At 36.8% G+C, this 27,489-nt stretch overlaps 1 protein-coding gene across 1 annotated transcript in view; it reads left to right on the forward strand.

Annotated features, from left to right (window-relative positions):
- LOC128641725 (uncharacterized) overlaps positions 1-27,489 on the forward strand; it is a 392,787-nt gene that overhangs the window by 83,429 nt on the left and 281,869 nt on the right. The window contains exons 14-19 of the mRNA XM_053694250.1: positions 14,258-14,420; positions 14,509-14,590; positions 18,111-18,134; positions 20,546-20,566; positions 22,865-23,081; positions 25,395-26,590. Coding sequence (XP_053550225.1) covers positions 14,258-14,420; positions 14,509-14,590; positions 18,111-18,134; positions 20,546-20,566; positions 22,865-23,081; positions 25,395-26,590 — 1,703 coding nt within the window. The remainder of the gene's footprint in view (positions 1-14,257; positions 14,421-14,508; positions 14,591-18,110; positions 18,135-20,545; positions 20,567-22,864; positions 23,082-25,394; positions 26,591-27,489) is intronic.

A 27,489-nucleotide genomic window follows, 5' to 3' on the forward strand; every position in this document is an offset into this window, starting at 1 on the left:
GCGTTACAGCCAATACCTACACAATCCGTTCCGCAATCTGAAAACAGTAGTTATGAGTTTTGCGCCACAAAACAGTTACACAAAACTCATAAGTAAACTGTTACAAAGTACACTAACACCATTAAACTACCTATTAACCCCTAAACCGAGGCCCTCCCACATTGCAAACACTGTAATAATCTTATTAACCCCTAATCTGCCATTACCGACATCGCTGCCACTAATAAAATGTATTAACCCCTATTCCGCCACTCCCAACATCGCCGCCACTATAATAAAGTTATTAACCCCTATTCCCCCGCACCCCAACATTGCCCACACTATAATAAAAATATTAACCCATATTGCACCGCTCCCCAACATCACCACCACTAAATAAAGTTATTAACCCCTAAACCTCTGGCCTCCCACATCACTGGCACTAAATAAACCTATTAACCCCTAAACCGACAGCCCCCCACATTGCAAAAAACTAAATTAAACTATTAACCCCTAAACCTAACAACCCCCTAACTTTAAATTAAAATTTCAAGATCATTATCTTAAAATAAATAAAAACTTACATGGGAAATAAAAAAAAAAACCTAAGTTTAAAATATAAATGTACCTAACATTACTATTATACTAAAATTAAAATAACTGTCATTTAAATAATTTAAATTACACATTAAAAAAAAACTAACACTACTAAATAAAAATTAAATCTACAATTACAAAAAATAAAAAAATACCCAAGGGAAAAAAATAACAAACACTAAATTACGAAAAATGAAAAACGAAATTATCCAAAATAAAAACAATTACACCTAATCTAATAGCCCTATAAAAATAAAAAGCCCCCCCAAAATAAAAAAAAACCCTAGCCTACAATAAACTACCAATAGCCCTTAAAAGGGCCTTTTGTAGGGCATTGCCCTAAAGAAATCAGCTCTTTTACCTGAAAAATAAATACAAAGACCCCCTCAACAGTAAAACCCACCACCCAAACAGCCCCCCAAAATAAAAAAAAACTAACTCTAACAAAAACCTAAGCTACCCATTGCGCTGAAAAGGGCATTTGTATAGGCATTGCCCTTAAAAGGGCATTCAGCTCTTTTTCTTGCCCTTAAAAGGGCATTTAGCTCTTTTAAGAAAAGCCCAAACCCTAATCTAAAAAAAACCCCACCCAAAAAAAGTTTAAAAAAACCTAACACTAACCCCTGAAGATCCACTTACAGTTTTTGACATCCAGGCGACAAGAAGTTTTCATCCAGGTGGCAAGGTCTTTAGCCATCCAGACGGCATCTTCTATCTTCATCCAGGCAGCATCTTCTATCTTCATCCAGGCGGCATCTTCTATCTTCATCCCGGCGGCGCGGAGCGGCTCCATTCTGAAGACATCCAGCGCGGAGCATCCTCTTCATACAGTTTTCGCCATATACTGAATCATCAATGCAAGGGAGCCTTTTCAAAATGGCGTCCCTTACATTCCTATTGGATGATTTGATTTTTGAAATTCAAATCAGCCAATAGAATGAGAGCTACTAAAATCCTATTGGCTGTTCAAATCAGCCAATAGGATGAGAGCTACTGAAATTCTATTGGCTGATTTGAACAGTGGATCTTCCAGGGTCGGTGTTAGGTTTTTTTTAAACTTTTTTTTTGGGTGTTTTTTTTTTTTAGATTAGGGTTTGGGCTTTTCTTAAAATAGCTAAATGCCCTTTTCTGGGTAAGAAAAAGAGATGAATGCCCTTTTAAGGGCAAAGCCCATATAAATGCCCTTTTCAGGGCAATGGGTAGCTTAGGTTTTTGTTAGAGTTAGGTTTTTTTATTTTGGGGGGTTGGTTGGGTGGTGGGTTTTACTGTTGGAGGGGGTCTTTGTATTTATTTTTCAGGTAAAAGAGCTGATTTCTTTTGTGCAATGCCCTACAAAAGGGGGGGCTTTTTATTTTTATAGGACTATTAGATTCATAGAAACATAGAAACATAGATATTGACGGCAGATAAGAGCCATAGGCCCAGCAAGTCTGCCCGACCTTACCTAACAGTATAAACTTATCTAGTTCGTAGGATAGCCCTATGCTTGTCCCATGCATTTTTAAAGTCCCCCACAGTGTTTGTTGCTACTACCTCTTGAGGAAGTTTATTCCATAAATCAATCACTCTTTCTGTAAAGAAGTGCTTCCTCAAATTACTCCTGAATCTACTACCCTTTAGCTTGAGCTCATGACCCCTTGTTCTTGAATTTTCCATTTTATGTAAAATACCCACAGCCTCAGTTTTACTAAGCCCTTTAATGTACTTGAAAGTTGCTATCATATCACCTCTTTCCCTTCTCTCCTCTAAGCTATACATATTTAGGTCATTGAGCCTATCCTGGTAAGTTTTATTTTTTAGACCATGTACCATTTTGGTAGCCCTCCTTTGCACAGATTCAAGTTTGTTAATATCCTTCTGAAGATATGGCCTCCAGAACTGCACACAATACTCAAGATGAGGCCTAACTAATGATCTATAAAGTGGCATAAGAACCTTACTATTTCTGCTGCAAATACCTCTACCAATACATCCAAGCATTCTGCTAGCCTTACTCGCTGCATTACTACATTGTTTACTAAGTTTTAAATCATCTGAAATAATAATTCCCAAGTCCTGTTCCTCGTCTGTAACAGTCAGTAAAGTGTCATTGAGTCTGTAATTAACATTTGGATTTTTCTTCCCTAAATGCATTATTTTACACTTTGCTGTGTTAAACTTTAGATCCCAGTCGTTTGTCCAATCCTCCAATTGTTGTATATCACTTCTCATTTTGTCTACCCCCCCTGGAACATCCACTCTGTTGAAAATTTTTGTATCATCTGCAAAGAGACATACTTTCCCCTTTAGCCCTTTGCTGATATCGCAGATAAATATGTTAAACAAAACAGGCCCCAGAACTGACCCCTGAGGAACACCACTAGTAACAGCCCCCTCTGCTGAATGAACTCCATTTACTAAGACACTTTGTTTTCTGTCCTTAAGCCAGCATTCCACCCAGTTCACAATTTTTGAATCTAGACCAAGGAGATATAGTTTGTGAATAAGTTTATTGTGTGGGACGGTGTCAAATGCTTTGCTGAAATCTAGATATGCTACATCAACTGCTCCTCCCTTGTCTAATACTTTTGTTACATAATCAAAGAAGTCAATTAGATTAGTCTGACATGATCTCCCTGAAGTAAAACCATGCTGATTTTGGTCCTCTAAATTGTTTGTCTTTATGTAAGTCATAATTCTTTCTTTTAAGAGGCTTTCCATTAATTTCCCTACTACTGAAGTTAAACTAACTGGCCTGTAGTTGCCAGATTCTTCTCTACTGCCCTTTTTATGAAGAGGTATTACATTTGCTATTCTCCAATCATCTGGGACAGCTCCTGTTAATAGTGACTGATTAAACAGATCAGTTAATGGGACAGTTAGCACTGATCAAAGTTCTTTTAAAACCCTTGGATGAATATTATCAGGACCCACTGCCTTTGTAACATTTATTTTTGATAATGCTAACAAAACCTCATCCTCTGTAAAAAGATTACTGTTAAGCTTGTTTCTATTTTGCGTAGCATCCCTTAATGTAGACATTGTATCTTCACAATCTTTAGTGAAAACAGAACAGAAGTAATCATTGAGACAGTCTGCAATCTGCTTATCTCCTTCTATTATTCTACCATCAACTGATTTCAATTTTACTATTCCTACCTTATTTTTTCTTCTTTCACTGATATATCTAAAGAATGTTTTGTCCCCATGTTTTACTGACTGTGCTATCTTCTCTTCTGCATGAGCTTTAACCGTCCTAATTAACTGCTTAGTCTTTTTTTGGTGGAGTCTCCATATTTTCATATCATCATCTGCTTGTGTGTGTCTGTAATTTTTATAAGCTATCTTTTTTGTCTTTACAGCATGTGCTACTTCTTTGGAAAACCAAATTGGTTTCCGCTTTCTTTTACTTTTACAGACATGTCTAATACAGTGTGCGGTTGCATCTAAAATGGCACCTTTCACAAATTCCCACTGTTCTTGAACCCCTGTAATAAGAGTTTTCCCCTTTAAATAGTTTTTTAGGTATTCTCCCATTAATGAAAAATCTGCCGTCCTAAAGTCTAAAACTTTTGTTTTAGTCTGGGTGGACAGTTCCTGAACATGAATACTAAACCAAACAGATTGATGATCACTGGATCCTAAGTTCTCACCTACAGACACATCTGAAACTGTATCACTGTTTGTAAGTATTAGATCTAATATAGCTTCCTTACGAGTTGGTTCCTTGACTAATTGTTCAAGTGATTCCCCTAGCAGAGATTCAAGAATATACCTGCTTCTAGCCGATCTAGCAGAAGGAATCTTCCAGTCTATATCTGGCAAATTAAAGTCCCCCAGTACTATAACCTTACCCTTCATGGTCATTTTGGTTATTTCATCTAATAACAGATTGTCCAGTTTTTCATCCTGCAATGGAGGCCTATATACAACCCCTATTCTAAAAACATTTTTATCTCCAATTTCCAAAGTCACCCAAATACTTTCCACCTCATCATTTGTTCCTACAATTTCAGTAACCTTTATATTTTCATTTACATACAAAGCAACTCCTCCACCTTTCTTTCCTACTCTGTTCTTTTTAAATAACCTGTATCCAGGTATGACTATGTCCCAGTCATGCAAATCATTGTACCATGCTTCTGTTATAGCTACTAAATCCAAGTTGTCCCTAGTCATTATTGAAATGAGTTCAGGCAATTTATTTCCTAAGCTGCGAGCATTTGTGCTCATGGCACGAAGAATTTTTCTACTAGAATTTCTAGAATTGTTACTTGGACTAACAGTTTTGGCATGCTGTGGGGGGCAGGTGGATATATTAATGCTACCCCCCTTTATTAGTTTAAATGATTTCTAATAAAGTATTTGAACTCCTCTCCCAGATACAATTCAGTGTAATTGTTTTTTCTTTGGATAGTTTCGTAATTTAGTGTTTGTTATTTTTTGTACTATAGTGTTTTTTATTTTTGTAATTTTGCATTTTTTATTTTTTTGTAACTGTAGATTTAATTATTTTTAGTAGTGTTAGGTTTTTTAATGTGTAATTTAATTTATTTAATTGATAGTTTTTTTTAATTTTAGTATAATAGTAATGTAAGTTTGATATATAGTTTAAACTTAGTTTTTTTTTTTTTATTTCCCAGGTAAGTTTTTATTTATTTTAAGATAGGGATCTTGTAATTTTAAATTTAAGTTAGGGGGTTGTTAGGTTTAGGGGTTAATAGTTTAGCTTTTTGCGATGTGGGGGGCTGTCAGTTTTGGGGTAATAGTTTTTTTTAGTGGCAGTAGTGTGGGAGGCCAGAGGTTTAGGGGTTAATAACTTTATTTAATGGTGGCGATGTTGGGGAGTGGCGTAATAGTGGTTAATATCTTTATTATAGGGTGGGCGATGTTGGGGTGGGGGGGAATAGGGGTTAATAACTTTATTATAGTGGTGGCAATATCGGGAGCAGCAGATTAGGGGTTAATAAATGTATTTCAGTTGCAGTGATGTTGGGAGCGGCAGATTAGGGGTTAATAAGTTTATGTACAGGGAGTGCAGAATTATTAGGCAAATGAGTATTTTGACCACATCATCCTCTTTATGCATGTTGTCTTACTCCAAGCTGTATAGGCTCGAAAGCCTACTACCAATTAAGCATATTAGGTGATGTGCATCTCTGTAATGAGAAGGGGTGTGGTCTAATGACATCAACACCCTATATCAGGTGTGCATAATTATTAGGCAACTTCCTTTCCTTTGGCAAAATGGGTCAAAAGAAGGACTTGACAGGCTCAGAAAAGTCAAAAATAGTGAGATATCTTGCAGAGGGATGCAGCACTCTTAAAATTGCAAAGCTTCTGAAGCGTGATCATCGAACAATCAAGCGTTTCATTCAAAATAGTCAACAGGGTCGCAAGAAGCGTGTGGAAAAACCAAGGCGCAAAATAACTGCCCATGAACTGAGAAAAGTCAAGCGTGCAGCTGCCAAGATGCCACTTGCCACCAGTTTGGCCATGTTTCAGAGCTGCAACATCACTGGAGTGCCCAAAAGCACAAGGTGTGCAATACTCAGAGACATGGCCAAGGTAAGAAAGGCTGAAAGACGACCACCACTGAACAAGACACACAAGCTGAAACGTCAAGACTGGGCCAAGAAATATCTCAAGACTGATTTTTCTAAGGTTTTATGGACTGATGAAATGAGAGTGAGTCTTGATGGGCCAGATGGATGGGCCCGTGGCTGGATTGGTAAAGGGCAGAGAGCTCCAGTCTGACTCAGACGCCAGCAAGGTGGAGGTGGAGTACTGGTTTGGGCTGGTATCATCAAAGATGAGCTTGTGGGGCCTTTTCGGGTTGAGGATGGAGTCAAGCTCAACTCCCAGTCCTACTGACAGTTTCTGGAAGACACCTTCTTCAAGCAGTGGTACAGGAAGAAGTCTGCATGCTTCAAGAAAAACATGATTTTCATGCAGGACAATGCTCCATCACACGCGTCCAAGTACTCCACAGCGTGGCTGGCAAGAAAGGGTATAAAAGAAGAAAATCTAATGACATGGCCTCCTTGTTCACCTGATCTGAACCCCATTGAGAACCTGTGGTCCATCATCAAATGTGAGATTTACAAGGAGGGAAAACAGTACACCTCTCTGAACAGTGTCTGGGAGGCTGTGGTTGCTGCTGCACGCAATGTTGATGGTGAACAGATCAAAACACTGACAGAATCCATGGATGGCAGGCTTTTGAGTGTCCTTGCAAAGAAAGGTGGCTATATTGGTCACTGATTTGTTTTTGTTTTGTTTTTGAATGTCAGAAATGTATATTTGTGAATGTTGAGATGTTATATTGGTTTCACTGGTAAAAATAAATAATTGAAATGGGTATATATTTGTTTTTTGTTAAGTTGCCTAATAATTATGCACAGTAATAGTCACCTGCACACACAGATATCCCCCTAAAATAGCTAAAACTAAAAACAAACTAAAAACTACTTCCAAAAATATTCAGCTTTGATATTAATGAGTTTTTTGGGTTCATTGAGAACATGGTTGTTGTTCAATAATAAAATTAATCCTCAAAAATACAACTTGCCTAATAATTCTGCACTCCCTGTAGGTGTCAGCGATGTCGGGGGCAGCAGATTAGGGGTGTTTAGACTTGGGGTTTATGTTAGGGTGTTAGGTTTAATCGTAACTTTTTTTCCCCATGGACATCAATGGGGTTGTGTTACGGAGCTTTTCATTCCACGATCGCAGGTGTTGTTTTTTTTTCTAACACTCTCTCCCCATTGATGTCTATGGGGAAAGCGTGCACGAGCATGTCAAAGCAGCACTTGGATTTTGTGCGGTACGGAGCTCATCGCCACCATATCGCACGCACAAGGTGGCTTTTTAGAAACTCTTAATGGCAGCGCTACGGAGGGTGAAATAACGCAACTTTTTGTTGCGTTCGTTTCGCAACCTCTATAGCGCAAAACTTGTAACCTAGGCGAATGTTATTACAAATCTCTTCCTCACAAAAAGTAAATTTAAAAGACAGCATCATTTGCATGATGAAAAGTGATCATTTTACAGCTATATAGTACTATGGATTGAAAAAGATTTAAGTCCATCAAATTCAACATTTCACACACACTTTTGTACAACTGTTAATATAAAAGAATACAAAAAAAAAAAAAAAACGGAATCAATTTACAATTGGGCCTCAAAGGGAAAAAATAATAATTAGATTTCCCCTTGAATAAACAAGCGACTATACCATCAATATTTAAGGCCAGATTACAAGTGGTGCTCTAACAGTTACGCAAGAGCGATATTAAGTTTATCGTGGCTCTTTGCGTGCGTGTCGGAATTAGCGCTCATATTACACTCTCACTCTCACATGTCCACTTTAATTTTAAAAATGAATAAACCGTTTTGTTGCATAGCTAAGTGGATTCTGGCTTTGCACTATAAGTTTTATTGTACTTTTCCAGTTGTTTACTGAGTCTGTTTGTTCTGAAACTGAACTCAATTAATTTTTTTAATATTTATACTATTTAAAAGAAATTCTGCCAGCAGCAACCATTTCTTTTTAATAAAAAAAATACAGAGAAACAATCTGTATTTGTAGTTAGCAGTGGCGTAGCGTGGGTTGTCAGCGCCCAGGGCAAGGTAAGAATTGCGCCCCCCTAACCCATTAGCACTGACTGAGTCTCTTCCACCAGTACAGTAGGTAACACTGCAAACACTCAGACTGAAAATTGTCTGATCAATGTGACGCATTGCATTGGGAACCCTTGATTACAACAAGCATCTCTTCTCATGTCATTACAGCTGAGTCTTGGCCCTTGGGTATACGTGCTGCCCTGCACTCTGTAACTTCAATATAACTTTTACATGCTATGGCTGATAGGATAAAGTGATGTTGGTGGCTATATTGACTACAAATTGTCACAATCACTACCTCACAATGCAGGATTAAACATACTAAGAGGAATGTTAACACGGTCCAGCCCAGGAATACCCTGAAATTTGCAAACACTCAGACTGAAAATTGTCTGGTCAATGTGACACACTGCATTGGGAACCCTTGATTACAACAAGCATCTCTTCTCATGTCATTACAGCTGAGCCTTGGGTATACGTGCTGCCCTGCACTCTATAACTTCATTATAACTTTTACATGCTATGGCTGATACATAGCATGTACAAGTTTTAATGAAGTAAGTTACAGAGTGCAGGGCAGCACGTATTCCCAATGGCCAAGGCTCAGCTGTAATGACATGAGAAGAGATGCTTGTTGTAATCAAGGGTTCCCAATGCAGTCAGTGCGTCACATTGATCAGACAATTTTCAGTCTGAGTGTTTGCAAATTTCAGGGTGTTCCTGGGCTGGACCGTGTTAACATTTCTCTTAGCATGTTTAATCCTGCATTGTGAGCTAGTGATAGTGACAATTTGTAGTCAATATAGCCACCGGCATCCCTTTATCCTATCAGCCATAGCATGTAAAAGTTATATTGAAGTTACAGAGTGCAGGGCAGCACGTATAAACAAGGCAGGGCCAAGGCTCAGCTGCAATGACATGAGAAGAGATGCTTGTAATCAAGGGTTCCCAATGCAGTGCGTCACATTGATCAGACAATTTTCAGTCTGAGTGTTTGCAAATTTCAGGGTGTTCCTGGGCTGGACCGGGTTAACATTCCATTCCTCTTAGCATGTTTAATGGCTGCATTGTGAGCTAGTGATAATTTGTAGTCAATATAGCCACCGACATCCCTTTATCCTCTCCTCCAGGCTCCCACATTACTTACCTTTTAAAGTCACGGGCGGGCACGACGCACTAGAGACAGTAATCCTCCACTTCATGCTCCCTCGGTCCCTCCTGACCTGCGTGCTGGGAGTGGGAGGAGTCAGGACCCGACGTTCTAACTAGTGACGTAAACTGTAACGCTAGTCAGCAGGTAACATTCAGGCAGAGTCGGATTACACTTACAGGCGGCACAGACTCACAGACGACACTGACTGACAATTGAAGTTCACACTTGCTTGAGACTCAAGACAGAACAGCAGGGCGCCTGTTAGAATGTTTATTCTCCCTTTGCTTGCCAAGTTGCCAAAGCGCCGCTGGAGTCTGGGACTGACTGTCACAGTTTACTATCTGGTGGAGGCTTTGCGCCCCCCATAATTATGCGCCCGGGGCAACCGCCCCTGTGGCCCCCCCCCACGCTACGCCACTGGTAGTTAGTTAGTAAAGTTGTTAAGGGCCTATGATCAGTAGTGTCCCCATAGATAAGTTCTATGTCTGTCAAATAGTATTTATTTTCCACTTGAATGACAACTAAATATACAACAAGGGTTTTTTTTGGTTAAGCACACCACAAAAAGACTGTTTAATCTCAACACACACATTGTGGGAGTGCTACCAAAGTGACCAAAACAATTATAAAACAACAAAAAAGTATTGGTGCACATCCAACCACTTAAGTCCACATATTTGTAGCATATTTATATATACTTCTGTCTGCTAAATATATACATAGTTCAAATAAGATTGGGATAAACATCTCACAATAATATTGACTTATATTTATACTGCAAAGAATTCCCTGTTAAATATGCTTTTAAATTTAAATAAAAACTTCTGTCTGCTAAATATACTTACATAGATAGTTCAAATAAGATTGGGATAAACATCTCACAATAATATTGACATATTTATGCTGCAAAAAATTGCCAGTTTAAATTTAAATTAAAATATGGATCTTAGTCACACAATATGATCATATTCTGCTAAGCCAGTCACCACTTACAAGGTGTCCCACAATAGACTGGTCCTAACACTAATCAGTTTCCACACTGCAGAAAATCATGTCTACACAGAGTGAAACACCCTAGCTTTATATGTATACCACAGTTATATTATCTGGAACACACCTGGGCTGGGTGGTGTGCATTAACCAAAATGGGGGGGGGGGGGGGATTTGGTCAACTCCCTATTCAAAAGATACAACAAGGGTTTTTTTTTGTTAAGCACACCACAAAAAGACTGTTTAATCTCAACACACACATTGTGGCAACTAAATATGTCTGAAATTTGTCTGAAAAAAAAAACGCAATCGCAACCCTTTCCTTCCCCAGCTACCACAGGAGCCACAAGAACATCATTGGCTGTGTGATGATTTTTGCAATGTATTGGCAAACAGCAAGGAGCTAGAAGATGAATAAAGACTTTATTCAGCAGCATCCATCTTAACAACAACTGCCCGCCCCCTCCAATTACATGACTAAAATGTTAACTGTTTATAATACACAGGGGTCTTTTTAGGAAGCAGCGGATGCTGCTCCCGACCCACTCCACTTCAGTTCCGGCTGAAGCGGAAGTTAAGAAGCAGCAGTCCTAAGACCGCTGCTCCTTAACTCGTCTGCCACCTCTGAGCTGGCGGACAGCAATCCGCACCATCGAATACGATCGGGCTGATTGACACCCCCTGCTAGCGGCCGATTGGCTGCGAATCTGCAGGGGGCGGCATTGCACCAGCAGTTCACAAGAACTGCTGGTGCAATGATAAATGCCGACAGCGTATGCTGTCAGCATTTATCGATGTGCGGCGGACATGATCCGCTATATCGGATCATGTCCGTCCACACATTAATAAATGGACCCCACAGAGTGAACTAAGCATAACTATTGAACTTAAAATATAACATAAATCATACACATCATTACAGGCTGGAAGTCTGTTTTGATTGTTTGGGTCATGACCTTCGGACAGTGTTACACAAACATTATGTGTGACTGACCCACTTAAAAACACCTGAAACATTTCTATGTAAAAAAGGAAGATCTTTTACCACAAAATTTCCTCAGTAGCCACATCCCATTGTAAAGGGACTTTAAGCAGCCAATCAGGATAGCTACAAGTCCCAGGACTTGCAAGGGAGCGTGCATCTGGCATGTGCAGGCACAGTCATGTTATTTCCCTCCTCAGTTTAAGGAAGCTTACTATGAAATCTCGTGAGATCACAGTAAAGCAAAGTGTGACATAAGCACTGGTGTAGCTAGGGTTGTCACCCGTCCCTTAAAATACAGAACACTTATAAGTTACACATGCTGCAGGGTGTGCAGGGCGGAATATGAATAGTGCTGCCAGAAACACAATACATGTTCCTCCCTGCACACCCTGCAGCATGTGTAACTCATAAGTCACCAGGAAAACATGGCTGAGGTGGCAACCCTAGGTGTAGCTGATGGCTATTTTTTTTTTCAACATGCAGCTAACAGAAGGTGCTGCATATCTGCTCACAGAGCACTTACTATTGTGAGCTAAAGATATTTTGAGGTAAAATATCTTCCTTTTTTTACATAGAGAATCCAGGTGATATTTTCTTGTCAGCTTTTTACAGTTACACTGCATCACTTTCAAGTGATTTTGCAAATGAGTATTATGTCCCTAAAGGGATATGAAACCTAATTTTCATTCATGGTTCATAAAGATAGTATAATTTAAAAAAAACTAACATAAAAAACAAAACAACTTTGCAATTTACTTCTATTATCAAGTTTACTTTGTTCTTTTAGTATCCTTTATTGAAAAGCAGGTAGGTTAGGTCTGGAGCTTGCATGTACCTGGAATACTATATGACATTGTGAATACACAGCTTCCATTTAGTGCTTAAAAGCATTATTGCAAGACTACTGCAAATTTGAATCTTTCTCTAGACAAATGCACAATACCTACCTATCTATGCTTTCCAACAAAGAATACCATGTCATAATAGAAGTAAATTGGAAATATCTTTTAAAATTCTGCACTAGATTACCAGTGTAGCTCAAATACAAGTTGAAAGTAGATGCGAACGTGTGAGCGCAGTTGGGATTTACACTAGAATGATTACCCTAGCCTCTGAGCTCTGGCTAGCTGTTTCGCAAAACTAAAAAGTGTCACAAAACACATCACAAATACATTACACAATACAGTAACACACATAATAGCACCAGCTAATAACAATTATTTTAAAAATATATTGCACAAAAAAGTTATAAGGGCTCAAAGATATGAGGTCTCAGGTGTTAGAAAAAAAAGGCCTTTAAAGGGCTTTAACATAGAGATACATATACATGTCTGAAAATATATATGTATGTATATGTATGTATGTATATATATATATATATATATATATATATATATATATACACACATATATATGTCCATATATGTGTACTTATGTATTTATATGTGTACATATGTATTTATGTATTTATATATGTATATATGTATTTATGTATTTATATGTGTACATATGTATTTATGTATTTATATATGTATATATGTATTTATGTATTTATATATGTATATATGTATTTATGTATTTATATGTGTACATATGTATTTATGTATTTATATATGTATATATGTTTTTATGTATTTATATATGTACATATGTATTTATGTATTTATATATGTATATATGTATTTATGTATTTATATGTGTACATATGTATTTATGTATTTATATGTGTACATATGTATTTATATATGTATATATGTATTTATGTATTTATATGTGTACATATGTATTTATGTATTTATATATGTATATATGTATTTATGTATTTATATGTGTACATATGTATTTATGTATTTATATATGTATATATGTTTTTATGTATTTATATGTGTACATATGTATTTATGTATTTATATATGTATATATGTATTTACAGACATGTATACACATATAAACATATATATACACATGTACACACATATGACATACATATAAGTGCATTAGAGCCCTTTGCAGTCAAGTAGAGGAAAACAAGTAAAAACAAATGTATGCAATATTCATATTTAATAAAGGTTTTAACTATATATTTACTTTAAATACTTCACATTCCAATGTTCTGCACATAGCAGAATATGTTCTAAATAGATATTTCTATATATATCTGTATATATCTATAACTATATATTATAATTTATTTTTATATATATAGATAGGCATAGATATATATTGTACCAAAATACCATGAGATATATGTAGAAATATGTATTTATGAAGAAATAGAAGATATTTGTAAAGTACATTGTGATGTGAAATATTCATATTTTTATGTTGGGTGAGATCATTTGAGAAGATGCATTTGGGTAAGCATGCGAGTAGGGTGTTTTTTTCCACTTTGTTTGCTCTATTGAGGGAATAGGTTATTGCGTGTGTGATATTCGGCTTTTTGCACGCATCAGGTTGGGAGTGAGCAATATCTTTTTACTTTCAAAACAGATGCACACAAAATATTTACTTCTAGCGCAGTTAGCTCACGAGCAAATTATGAATTATTTGTTACTTCAATACTTTATTATATAATATTTTATGATTTAAATATGTTAAAGTTCTACTTTTAAATGCCTTTTATGTACAAATTATAGCATAATTTGTAAAAAAGGCACATCATTTAATTGAGTATGCATGCGTTCTTACCATGTTTTACAAATGTTTCACACTTAGTAATACTGGATGTAAAGGACATTTTTACTCTTTACACTAAATAGAAGAAGCCAATATTGAGTCCAATAACGACATCATAGGACAAACCAAAAGTAATGTAATACAAAATAAATGTAAAGACATTAAAGCAATAATTCTTTAAGACCTGCTGATATGTTCATACACTTCTGATAAAATTGTATTTAATCAAAAATATTTGAATTCATTAATACTTTAAAATTCTTTTTCCATAGCTGCCCTAACAGAAATGATCCTACTCTCACTGTGCAAGAAAACGGGGTGTCCCTTGAAGGGAGATTTTCCCTCCAAGTCTTCAAATTCATAGGAAATTTTAACAAAATTTATTTGCACTGTGAGATCCGCTTATGTGATAAATCAAGTGAAACGTGTACTCCTGTGAGTAGAGACCCTGTTATTTGTATCAATTCAACATAATTGTGGATTAGGAAAATAAATTGATGACTTTTTAAAACTGTTGTTTCAGGGGTGTTCTGGGGTGCGATCCGTTTCAGTAGATGAGAAAACTAGCACAAAAACCATATCCAGTGTACCAATTTATCTAAAAGGTAAATATGAAATGACTTTTACTTTTTCTGTAAAATAAGGAAAATGTTATTGACATTTTTGAAATTCAAAAATCAATTTTATTAATATTTTTTGATATTTTATATTTAATATATCAAGAACGCACATTTAAGGTAACAATTCTTCATGTGCGCTAACCCGACCTCGTTAGTCCTAAGTTGCGAACCATGTTTTGCATTGTGCATATTTTACATTCCTATGTTCTTCACATATATATTTTTTTAACTTGTATTATTAAATATATATATATATATATATATATATATATATATATATATGATACTGTTAATGTAAAACACATATCTATACCTATATATCTATAGAAGTAGATATGCAGGTATAGGTATATATATAGATATATATAGAAATTTGTATTTACCATAACAATAACATTATCCTGTAAGTGAAGAACATTGGAATGTGAAATATTTACAGTACATATATAATAAAACACATAAATACGTAAATACATCTGTACATTCATATACAATCTTCTTTTTGCTAAAAACAAATGCTACTACTCTATACTCATCTTACTTGACCTTTCTGGTGCCTTTGACACTGTTGACATCCCCTTCTCCTACGGACTCTCAGCTTTCTTGGGCTCTGTGACACTGCCCTCTCCTGAATCTACTTATCTCTCTAACAGATCCTTCTCCATCTCTTTTGCTGGTGACTCCTCCTCTCCATTGCCTCTGTCTGTTGGAGTACCTCAAGGCTCTGTCCTGGGTCCTCTACTCTTCTCTATCTACACTTCTTCACTGGGTAAACTTATCAACAGCTACGGCTTCAACTACCACCTCTATGCTGATGATACCCAGATCTGTCTTTCCACCCCTGCACACTCTCCTTCTGTCAATTCTCACATCAGCTACTGTTTATCTGGCATTTCCTCCTGGATGGCCTCTCACCACCTAAAAATAAACATGTCCAAGACAGAACTACTTCTAATCACCCCCTCTAACTCTACTACAGTTTCTAATTTTTCCATCACTGTTGGCGGCACCACTATCTCCCCATCACCCCAAGTCTGCTGCTTCGGAGTCACACTTGACTCAAATCTGTCCTTCATTCCCCATATCCAACTGCTCTCTTCATCCTGCAGCAACCACCTGTGCAATATCTCCAAATTCGTCCGTTTCTGAGTGACGAAACCACTAAACTGCTTATCCACTCCCTGGTAATTTCCAGACTTGACTACTGCAATAACTTGCTAACTGGCCTCCACCTATCCCGTCTCTCTCCCCTTCAATCCATCCTAAATGCATCTGCCAGGCTAATCCACCTCTCTCGATGCTCTGTTTCTGCTGCACCTCTCTGTGAGTCCCTTCACTGGCTCCCCATTCACAGCAGAATTAAATTCAAAATTCTCATTCTGACTTACAAAGCCCTCACCAATGCTGCCACACCCTACCTGTCCTCACTTATCAACAAATATACTACAGCCCGCCCCCTAAGATCCAACAATGACCTGCTTCTTGCGTCCTCTACCATCACCTCCTCTCATGCTAGACTACAGGACTTCTCTCGTGCAGCACCAACCCTCTGGAACGCACTTCCTCATGCTGTCAGACTTGCCCCTAACCTCTCCTCCTTTAAACGTTCCCTAAAGACCTTTTTGTTCAGGGAAGCCTATCACCCGACTCATTAACAAATGAACTTCACTAACCCAACAGTTGCCTTCATCTCCACACTAATATCATTCTCACCTTTGCAGTCCCTACCTCCTGTTTCCCATCCTCCTACCCATCTAGATTGTAAGTTCCCACGGGAATAGGGCCCTCAATTCCCCCTGTATCTGTCTGTAAAATGTTGTCTTTTATTTTATTGTTTCTCCTTTGTACTTTTATCCTTGTACCCATGGGCAGCGCTGCGGAATTAGTTGGCGCTTTATAAATAAATAATAATAATATATAAATATATATATATATACATATTTAGACACGTCTATGTATATATATATATATATATATATATATATATATATATATATAAAAATATATATATTAAAGCCCATTGCAGGCATTTATTTTTTAATACCTTATACCATGATTTTTTGAACCCTTATAACTTTTTTATTAATTATTATTTTATATATTTTTTTTTTCATCAGACAGTGTTTATATGTACTTTTAGATGGTTTTATGTTGTGTTTAGTGCAACTATTTTCTTCCCTTATGCTTTACGTGAGCTCCATCAAGCATAAATTGCTATTGCACTAGCGGAAACACATTTATTTTCAACTTGTAATATGCGTACTATTTCTGCTGCATAGTTTTATACAAGTCTGGCCAGGCAAGTGTTGCAGCACTTTTTAGTGTGTGTTTATTATTTATATATTTTAATTTTATTGTATTATATTTTATCCTGTTTGTACATTTACTTACAGCGTGCTTTTTATCTAACATACTATTTAGTCACAAGCATGCATGCTGTTTAAGTTTATAGTCATCTATATACATTAATGTGTAATTAATGCATGTTTTAAATTTATGTGCTATTAAAAAATGAAATTAATTTTATTTTTGTGATGTCCAAATTAAACACAGTAGATTTGCATAATCAGCAAATACAAGATAACAAGACAATACTATAGCATTATATATTTCCACTCCCCCTGTACCATGTGATAGCAATCAGCCAATCACAAATGCATATACATATAGTCTGTGAATTCTTGCACATGCTCAGTAGGAGCTGGTGACTCAAAAAGTGTAAATATAAAAGACTGTGCACATTTTTTTTAATGGAAGTAAATTGAAAAGTTGTTTAAAATTACATGCTGTATCTGAATCATGAAAATTTAATTTGACATGAATGTCCCTTTAAGCGTTATCTCATAGATTACATTGTGGGTGGGTTTTTTTTATTTGCAATTGTAGCTTTTCTATCTATTCATACAATTTGACAAATTGATTAGGTTGTCCTACAATTTTAGAACATTAGATGGCGCTCTCACATAAACTCAAAACACAGCATAGTTGCCTTGTTAAAGGGACAGTATACACTAATTTTAATTTAACTGCATGTACTATAGACTACTATAAAGAATAATATGCACAGATACTGATCTAAAAACCCAGTACTTTGCTTGATGTTTGCTTGATATTTTAAGTTGCTAAATAAATGCAGTTATATTTTATATATTGAGTTTTGAGTACTGTATTTTTTAATACCACATTTTAAATCTAAAATTTTAAAACAATTATTGGAAAAAGAGCTGTTTCTTGCTTTTGTATTTTCTACATAAATTTAAAAACAGACAAACAAATATAATAACAACATTAATAATAAAAACATCTATAAAGCAGACATACTGTAGATTATATTAAGCATTCTTATAAATTATAATTTTAGTTTATTTTTTCACCAGTTAGTAGCGCTCTCTTATTTGTTCATATAAAAAAATATATGTGCTGTTTTTTGGTGGGTTTCTCCCCTCCATTTTTTATGTCTGTTATACCATTGGATTATATTAATAAAATTCTATTTGTTTTACAGCATCAGCTTTGTCATCTGATGGAGGTATGGATTATTTATATTAAATTAAAACATGTTTTTAATAATCCTATAATATAAAAGGCCAAGTGTGTTTGTCCGAAGCTGTCATGCGCAGTAGAGACTGCGCAAGGACAAACACACCTGGGCCTCTATTTATCACATGTCTTGTGGACCTGATCGGACAGTGCTGGATCAGGTCCGCAAGACCTCGCTGAATGCGGAGAGCAATAAGCTCTCCGTATTCAGCATTGCACCAGCAGCTCACAAGAGCTGCTGGGGCAACTCCGTCCCCTGCTGACTCGTGGCCAATCGTCCGCCAGCAGGGAGGTGTCAATCAACCCGATCGTATTCGACTGGGTTGAATTGTGGCGATTCCTGTCCACCTGCTCAGAGCAGGCGGACAGGGTTATGGAGCAGCGGTCTTTAGACCGCTGCTTAATAACTGCTGTTTCTGGCGAGTCTGAAGCTTGATAGATAGGCCCCCTGGCCTTCAATAAACTGACCTGTCAGCATTGAGAACTGTAGGCATGATGGGGCGTGGCCAGCTGGACCTGATAGGGGCCAGGCGGGTGTGACGGGGGCGGGCAGGTGTGACGGGGGCCGGGCTGGGCGGCAGCGGCCATGGCCCTGAGAGAGAGCAACAGAGAGGGGGGGAGAGAGAGCAACAGAGTGGTGGGGGAGAAAAAGAGAGGTGGGAGAGAGAGCAAAAGAGAGGAAAGAGAGAGCAAAAGAGGAAGGAGAGAGAGCAAAAGAGAAGGGAAGGAGAGCAAAAGAGGGGGGAGAGAGAGCAAAAGAGAAGGGAGAGAGAACAAAAGAGAAGGGAGAGAGAGCAAAAGAGAGGAGAGAGAGAGAGAGAGCAAAAGAGAGGGGAGAGAGAGCAAAGGACAGGGGGGAGAAAGAGCAAAAGAGAGGGGGAGATGAGAGAGCAAAAGAGAGGGGAGAGAGAGCAAAAGGGAGAGAGAGCAAAAGAGAGGGGAGAGAGAGTAAAATAGAGGAGAGAGAGAACAAAAGGGAGATAGAGCAAAAGAGAGGGAGTGAGAGCAAAAGAGAGGGAGAGAGAGCAAAAGAGGGGGAGAGAGAACAAAAGAGAGGGGAAGAGAGAGAGCAAAAGAGAGGGGAGAGAGAGCAAAAGAGAGGGGAGAGAGAGCAAAAGAGAGGGGAAGAGAGAGAGCAAAAGAGAGGGGAGAGAGAGCAAAAGAGAGGGGAGAGAGAGCAAAAGAGAGGGGAGAGAGAAAAAGCAAAAAGAAAGCATGGAGAAAGAGAACAAAAGAGAGGGGAGAGAGAAATCAAAAGAAAGGGGGGAGAGAGCAAAAGAGAGGGGGGAGAAAGAGAACAAAAGAGAGACTGGAGAGAGAGAGAAAAAGAAAGGGGAGAGAGAGAGAGCACTAAAGAGAGGGGGGATAGAGAGCACAAAAGAGATGGGGAGAGAGAGAGCGCAAAAGAGAGGGGGAGAGAGAGCACAAAAGAAAGGGGGAGAGAGCGCAAAAGAGAGTGGGAGAGAGAGAGTGCAAAAGAGAGGGGGGAGAGAGCAAGAGAGGGGGGGAGAGAGAGCACAAAAGAGAGTGGGGAGAGGGAGAGAACAAAAGAGAGGGGGGAGAGAGAGCAAAAGAGAGGGAGAAAGAGCAAGGGGTGGGACCGCTGTACTGCAAAAAATGGCCCGTGTAAACAGGCTTTTGGACTAGTAAACCTTTATTTTACAAGTAGCATGTATAAGTGAAATGTTTTATCTTAATATATGTTTTATGAGTCTTTTTACGCATACTCAAGCATTAACACTTTACGTCAGGTATCCAGCAGCACAATTGTTTTCAGTGATATTTTGTTTTGCGCTTGAGTGCAACACTTAATTCACCACTTGTAAGGGATAGCTCCCTGCTCTATCGATTAAAACTGTCAGCTACATTAAGATTCTTTGGTGAATCCTTTTTACCATCCATATGTTATACCATGTGTTATACCAAAGGATACACTCTATCAATTATGCTCCACCTGCAAATCTAGCCCACTGTCTATAAAACTATAAGAATAAATATAGTCTTTCCAAGACAAACAGGATTACTTTAGAGACCATTCTAGAATCTTTTGATAAACATCAAACTACATTAGAAGTCTTTTGTACATCATGAGACATCATCAGACTGATAAAGTCATCAGCTAAGGTAAAAAAAATCTTGGTGATGACTTCAGAATAGCAGATTACCTTACTGGTTACTTCACAAGCATGAACAGCCAGTGAATGACTCTAAAGTCATCTCATTTAAATATTTTGGCCTGTGGGCACACTTCAGTATGGCTTCTGGTCACTAGTCTGGAGTCATTGATTACTTCAGAATGACTCCAGGAAGATCATCCTTTTTGACTAGGGTATGCTTCACATTTTGCATATACTAATTCATACTGTTTAATTAATGTTTTGATTTTTGTTATTTTTAAAGCATCAGCGTTGTCTACTGGAGGTATGTGTTTTTGTATTAAATTAAATAATGTGTATAAGCAATAAGCATTGCATTAAATTTGAGAATAGATGCATTTCTTTGTTAGTAAAACTATTATAATACTGTATATTTTTTAATTTTCATTAAGGTGCATTATTTGTATGGAAGTATTTAAACATGTTTATTTATTTATTATTAAATAAAATGTATTACGTTTTGCCTGAAAAAGCTGTTTAAATCGTTTACTTATTACACATTCTTATTGGTTTATAAGCACTTCCTACAAATTCCCATTGGCTGATGAGCACTTCCTACAAATTCCCATTGGCTGATGAGCACTTCCTACAAATTCCCATTGGCTGATGAGCACTTCTTACAAATGCTCTTTGGCTAATAGTTATCCCCTGCTAATGTTTATGTTTAAATGCTGCTCTTTCATATAGAATTATACAAAAATTTAGTACACTGCCCCTTTTTCATAAATATAGATCTAATTAATTGTATATATGTGTATATTAATATATTTATGTGAACAATTTTAATACTATATTATGGTCTAAAAAAGTAAGCTCACCTGTGTTAGTCGAGGCAAACCCTATAGGTAAGTTCTACTCCGATACATTTAAATATACAGTGAATTAAAAATCAGTTATACTTTGCACACATAGCTTGGTTGTGTTTATAATCTATATAAGACATCTGTATTGAGAACAAGATTTTAAAAAACAAATCATATTTAAGTACATTATTGTAAGACATATGAAGTTTGCTTTGATATGGGCAGGGGATAGTGCTCAGGTATCTGACTTCTCTTATATGTTAAACAAAAAATATAACAAATTACAGGGATTATAAATACGATTTCATCATACCCTTTTTGTACTGTGCTAATTGTCTAATTACATGTTTTTTTTATTTACAGCTGCTTCGTTGGTCACTCTGATATTAACATTATTCTTTGCAAGAATGATATCCAGCTAAACTGTAATCCTATAATGACAACAACTGTAATTACACTGATGTATATATTGGTCAGACTTGATACTTTTCTGTTTCTAAGTTGAATTGTATACTTTATTCCTACTGTTTGGTGTGTTTATACTTATTAATATTTTTTGTGGGTGTACAAAAATCATTTACATTTTCAGGAAAATATATTTTGATTATTAAAATGCTTAATAAATAAAAACTAAATGTATATTTGTGAATTTGTTATTTATTTATTTTTGCTTATTTATTGAGCAGAACATGTCTGCATAAATACCAGGAAAAAAAAACATATAAAAAATGTAATAATCACAAATAACAACATTCTCCATGAGTTACAGATGAGGAAGAAATTATTCTAATTTCTTCCTCATCTGTAACTATTCCTATTCTAATCCACACATAAAACCTTGAAGAAAAAGCAAGGGAGTTCAACATGAAAAAAGTATTCATATGTATATGTAACAATTAAAGGGACAGTCAACACCTGAATGTTTGTTGTTTTAAAAGATAATCCATTAATTACCCATTCCCCAGCTTTACAGAAACACGGCCCTTCAAGCTCCATTCGGAGCTTGATAAACATGGGCCATTGTTTCAGATCATTTTTGATCACAGCTATTTGATAGTACATACTGAGAGCTTATCTTTTCTTTTCTAGCATTCAGCTTGCTTTTGAGCACAGAGCATACATAGATATAATTTCAGAAGTGAATCCTGTAAAAAGGAATAAGAAGGCGCCATATAGGGTAATATCGTCAGATCAAGTGACACAAACAAGTCACGGCCTGTGATATATGGCATTTACAAGTGCCTCCTCGTTTGTGAGTTCCTTATCGTCCTTTTGTTTGTGTCACTTGATCTGACGATATTACCCTATGTGGCGCCTTCTTATTCCTTTTTACAGGATTCACTTCTGACGTTTTCATCTGGAGAGAGCTGCCTTCGATTTGATTGTTCCTGGATTATTGTTGCCATCCACAGCGCACCTCCATAGGGTGCCACTATCCCTATTTCCTCCATAGATATAATTTAGATATTTGATATGTATGTATCAAATGTTCTTTCAAAGGAAAAGGATCAAAAAAATTTTTTTTTCCTATTTCCCTATACAGAAATTTTTTAAATCGGTAGTTAGTCTAAATTTGTATTCCTCTATGTGCCTATATATTTGTATATGTTTTTGTATTAAGAAAACAAATTACTTTATCATAAAAAGCATAGGGCTCCATTTATTAAAGTGCCAACTTAGTAACATTTGCTGGGTTAAGTATACTCGCTGTATATCACTGCCACAAATCTAAATTTGGTGTACTTATTTATCAAAAAAAGGTTCTACGTCCAATGAGGGAGCCTCACTGTGTGAGAACCATCAACAGTGGTGTGGACCCTCTCGGGGAGTATCACCTGAGCATCACAAGAAGCAGTGCCAGTCATTTGACATATTGAGACCGTTGGAGTGGAGGGTACCCAGTCGATGTATCCAGCGTGCCTCCAGTTTGAGCAGGACATTATCCCTATCCCCACCTCTTCTTAGTGGGGGGACATGGTGAATCAAGATGAATCTCATATCAGAGACATGGGCCCCAATTTATCAAAGTCTGGCAGACCTGATCTGACAGTGCGGATAAGGTCCGCCAGACCTCGCTGAATACGGCGAGCAATACGCTGGCCGTATTCAGCATTGCAACACCACCCCCTGCAGACTCGCGGCCAATGGGCCGCCAGCAGGGGGGTGTCAATCAGCCCGATCGTACTCGATCGGGTTGATTTCCGGCGATGTATGTCCGCCTGCTCTGAGCAGGCAGACAGGTTATGGAGCAGCGGTCTTTGTGACCCCTGCTTCATAACTGCTGTTTCGGGTGAGCCTGCAGGCCCGCCAGAAACACGGGGCATCAAGCTCCATTCGCAGCTTGATCGATAGGCCCCATTGTGTCCAGCTGACAGAAAGTGCCTAGCTGCTGGTTGATCCATGGCCCTGTATTGAGGGCAACACTGATAGCAGATCTATGGTTGGCCATTCATGTTCTAGCGTTGTCGGTAGTTTTTCCACATAGAACTGGCCACAGCAGCAACTGAGTAGGTAAACCACATGGCTGGTAGTGCAGGTGATGTAGTCTTTGATTTCAAACCTTTGGTTGGTGTATGGATGTCTGAATTTCTTACATGGAATCATACCACTGGCGGTAGTACATCCAACACATCAAAAGCATCCCACCCTAGCGGTTTTTAGCCATTGGTCTTTGTTGTACCAATGGCTGTAGTCCGTAAGCATTATTAGATCCCTAATATTCCTCCCCCTTCTGTAGCCAATGACAGGGGGCTTCATCTGTCTAAAAGGTAGAAGTGGATCCATTTTCAAGATTTCCCATCTATGGCGTATTGCTCTTGCTAATTCACGTTTCTCACCATTATAGGTTGTGGTAAACACCATTCTTTGTTTACAATATAAACAGAAAAAATAATTAATTGCGCTAAAGTTTTTAACCCTAAATAAATATTATCTCATTGCTCCAAGCCAATTAAATAAAAATATAAAATTATATTTAGAATATATATGTATACATATATATATATATATATATATATATAAATAAATAAATATGTACAGAAAATATAATAAATAAATCCAATGAAAATAATATGAATACACTTAGATTAAGATAAAAATGTAAAATAAGAAGATGAGTACACACACATATATATATATATATATATATATATATATATATATATATATATATATATATATATATATAATATAATAACAACAACAGAGCACTTTCTTAAGGTTCGTGATATTGTAATTGTCTGTATTAGGCTCCTGTATTGAACAGTATTTTTACATTACCTTTGTAGATTTACCCATATGTGAGGGTTGACATATGAGGTCTGGAAGGGCTTGTCTATTTGAAAGATTCCAGTCCATATGCTTAAAAATGGATATCCAGCAATGTGTTCCAGGACCTTAGCTCAGGTATGAAATCATAAAAGAAAAAAAGAGAAAGAGGCGCACAGGGCGAGACTCAAGTGAAAGGTTTTATTATAAAGTGTTACGCACGCAAAACAAATTACACTGACTAGATTCAAGAAAAATTGAGCATTCATAAAGAGCGCTGTGTTCCTACAGCCACTTTGTTTCACACAACAGACTTAGTTGGTCAGCCTTTTCCACAGTTACAGACAGTGTTAAATGAGGTATCCGGATTCTCTGCCGAAACTCTGTGTGGCTTAAGATGACTAGTGGCAACTAGTGGGCTTGAAGGTTTCCAACACCACCAAATTATATGCGTAGCCTAACGTGTTTCCCCCGATCTACGGCCGGGCTTCTTCAAGAGGCAAGTTTCTGTTACGGATATGCCCAATAATGCGCCTTTTATGTTTAAAGGCATAATGACCAATCATGGAACGGAGGTGTGTTATAGTTACCAATCCCAGTTAGAGGTGTGTCTGGTGGTTTACAAGTTTTGACAGCAAAGGTCTAACATATCGGGTGTTGAACATAATAGAGCCAAGTTTACAAATAGTAAATAAATACTAAAACATTTTTAAAACATGCCATGAAACATTCTACATCAGTTAAAAAATAAATTAGTTACAAATGTTAACTAACCAACAGTATACTCAGTATAACAATAAAAATAAAAAACAAGATTTTTCCAATCAACATTTACAATGGAGACGGAGAAACAGCTATAGAGCTAACAATGATGTTAGCCACCAGCACCATTCACACATGCGATCAACATTGTAAATATTGATTGGAAAAATTTGGAACATAACACCTGCAAATACAATACTCCAAATTGGGAAATAGGTGGGGCGAAACCCAAAAATACATATGGGATTCAACCTTTTTTAGGGGCCGAAAAAACAAGAAACCACAAACCTATACAACAAGACAGAACAGGGCAAAGAAAAAGGTCCCTAGAAAGAGAAGAAGAGGAAATAGAGCAGGAAAACTCATACAGGCAAACAGGGAGAATAAGAAAAGAATAAGTAAAGCTAAGAGCAATATCTTCAATCTAGCTGAAATTAGTTTGGATTCTAATGATATTAATCTCCTACAGAAAGTCCTCAATTTTGCGCCCAAATCAAAACCCAATAAATTTGAAATGTTTGTAGATGTACACAAATATGTTAGGAAATTTACATTAAAGAGATATTTCCTCAAGAATCCAGTTAATAGAGGTAATTTTAATCAGTACCATTTAGAGTCAACAGATTTAGGTATATTGGAATTTTTAAAGGATCTTGAAAATAATAATCAAAGTGAACATTTGAGGGAAGAAGGTATAATAGGGGAAAAATTAGATGAATATATAGATACACTCAACTTTTCCCAACACCTAACAGAACCTGAAATACAACACAAATTTAAGGCAAAATCAACATTTTACCCTGTAGGATTTCAAGGTGAGCAGTTATCCATGTTTAACAAATTAGTCCTCAAAGATATTGAGGAACAATTTGCAAAAGAAAATTATTTTTTAAACAAATATAAGGACAACTTAACTATCTTAGAAAGAAAGTCCCTTAAGAAATTGGTAAATAACAAAGAAATCACCATACGCCCCGACGATAAAGGCAGGGGCATCGTGATCCAGAAGAGAGAGGATTACCTCAAAGAGGCATTGAATCTTTTAAACGACACCACAACATATAAAATCCTTAAGATTGATCCAACAAGAAATTATAATAAAAAATTAAATGAAATATTAAATAAGGTTAAAATAGAAGGAACTCTTAATGAAGATGAATATAAATACATTTATACCTCACAACCGAATATTCCAATTAAATATCACTTACCCAAGGTTCACAAGGACCCTCTAAACCCCCCAGGCAGGCCAATAATATCTGGTATTGGGTCCATCACAGATGGTTTATTAAAATACGTAGATTCATATCTTCAACCTATAGTTAAATCTACAAAAGCATACCTCAAAGATACAACTGAGGTTATAACCAAATTTGAAGGGATTACTTGGGATCAAGATATGATATGGCTCACGTGTGATGTAGCATCATTATACACCTGCATCCCTCATGATAATGGTATACAGAAAGTCAAAACAGAACTGTTAAAATGGTCTATTTCTTCCAAGATCTAAAGCCGCATGTAGCGTATTTACATTATATGTACATAGGCTCTTAGTTTAATTTTAACTTTAAATGCATACTTTTCTAAATCGTACGAAAATGCAGCCTTGTAGCACAACATATGGTTTATGTATATTATTTTATAAATGCATATTAATCCATCAATTTTTTTAATAATCTTTTAACATTTGTAACTAATTTATTTTTTAACTGATGTAGCGCAACATATGGTTTATGTATATTATTTTATAAATGCATATTAATCCATCAATTTTTTTAATAATCTTTTAACATTTGTAACTAATTTACATGTTTCATGGCATGTTTTAAAAATGTTTTAGTATTTATTTACTATTTGTAAACTTGGGTCTATTATGTTCAACACCCGATATGTTAGACCTTTGCTGTCAAAACTTGTAAACCACCAGACACACCTCTAACTGGGATTGGTTACTATAACTCACCTCCATTCCATGATTGGTCATTATGCCTTTAAAAATAAAAGGCGCATTATTGGGCATATCCATAACAGAAACTTGCCTCTTGAAGAAGCCCGGCAGTAGATCTGGGGAAAAGCGTTAGGCTACGCATATCATTTGGAGGCGTTGGAAACCTTCAAGCCCACTAGTTGCCACTAGTCATCTTAAGCCACACAGAGTTTCGGCAGAGAATCCGGATACCTCGCCTAACACTGTTCGTAGCTGTGGAAAAGGTTGACCAACTAAGCCTGTTGTGTGAAACAAAGTGGCTGTAGGAACACAGCGCTCTTTATGAATGCTCAATTGTTCTTGCATCTAGTAAGTGTAATTTGTTTTGCATGTGTAACACTTCATAATAAAACCTTTCACTTGAGT

The sequence above is a fragment of the Bombina bombina genome, chromosome 11 (assembly GCF_027579735.1).
Source record: "Bombina bombina isolate aBomBom1 chromosome 11, aBomBom1.pri, whole genome shotgun sequence".
NCBI lineage: Eukaryota > Metazoa > Chordata > Amphibia > Anura > Bombinatoridae > Bombina > Bombina bombina.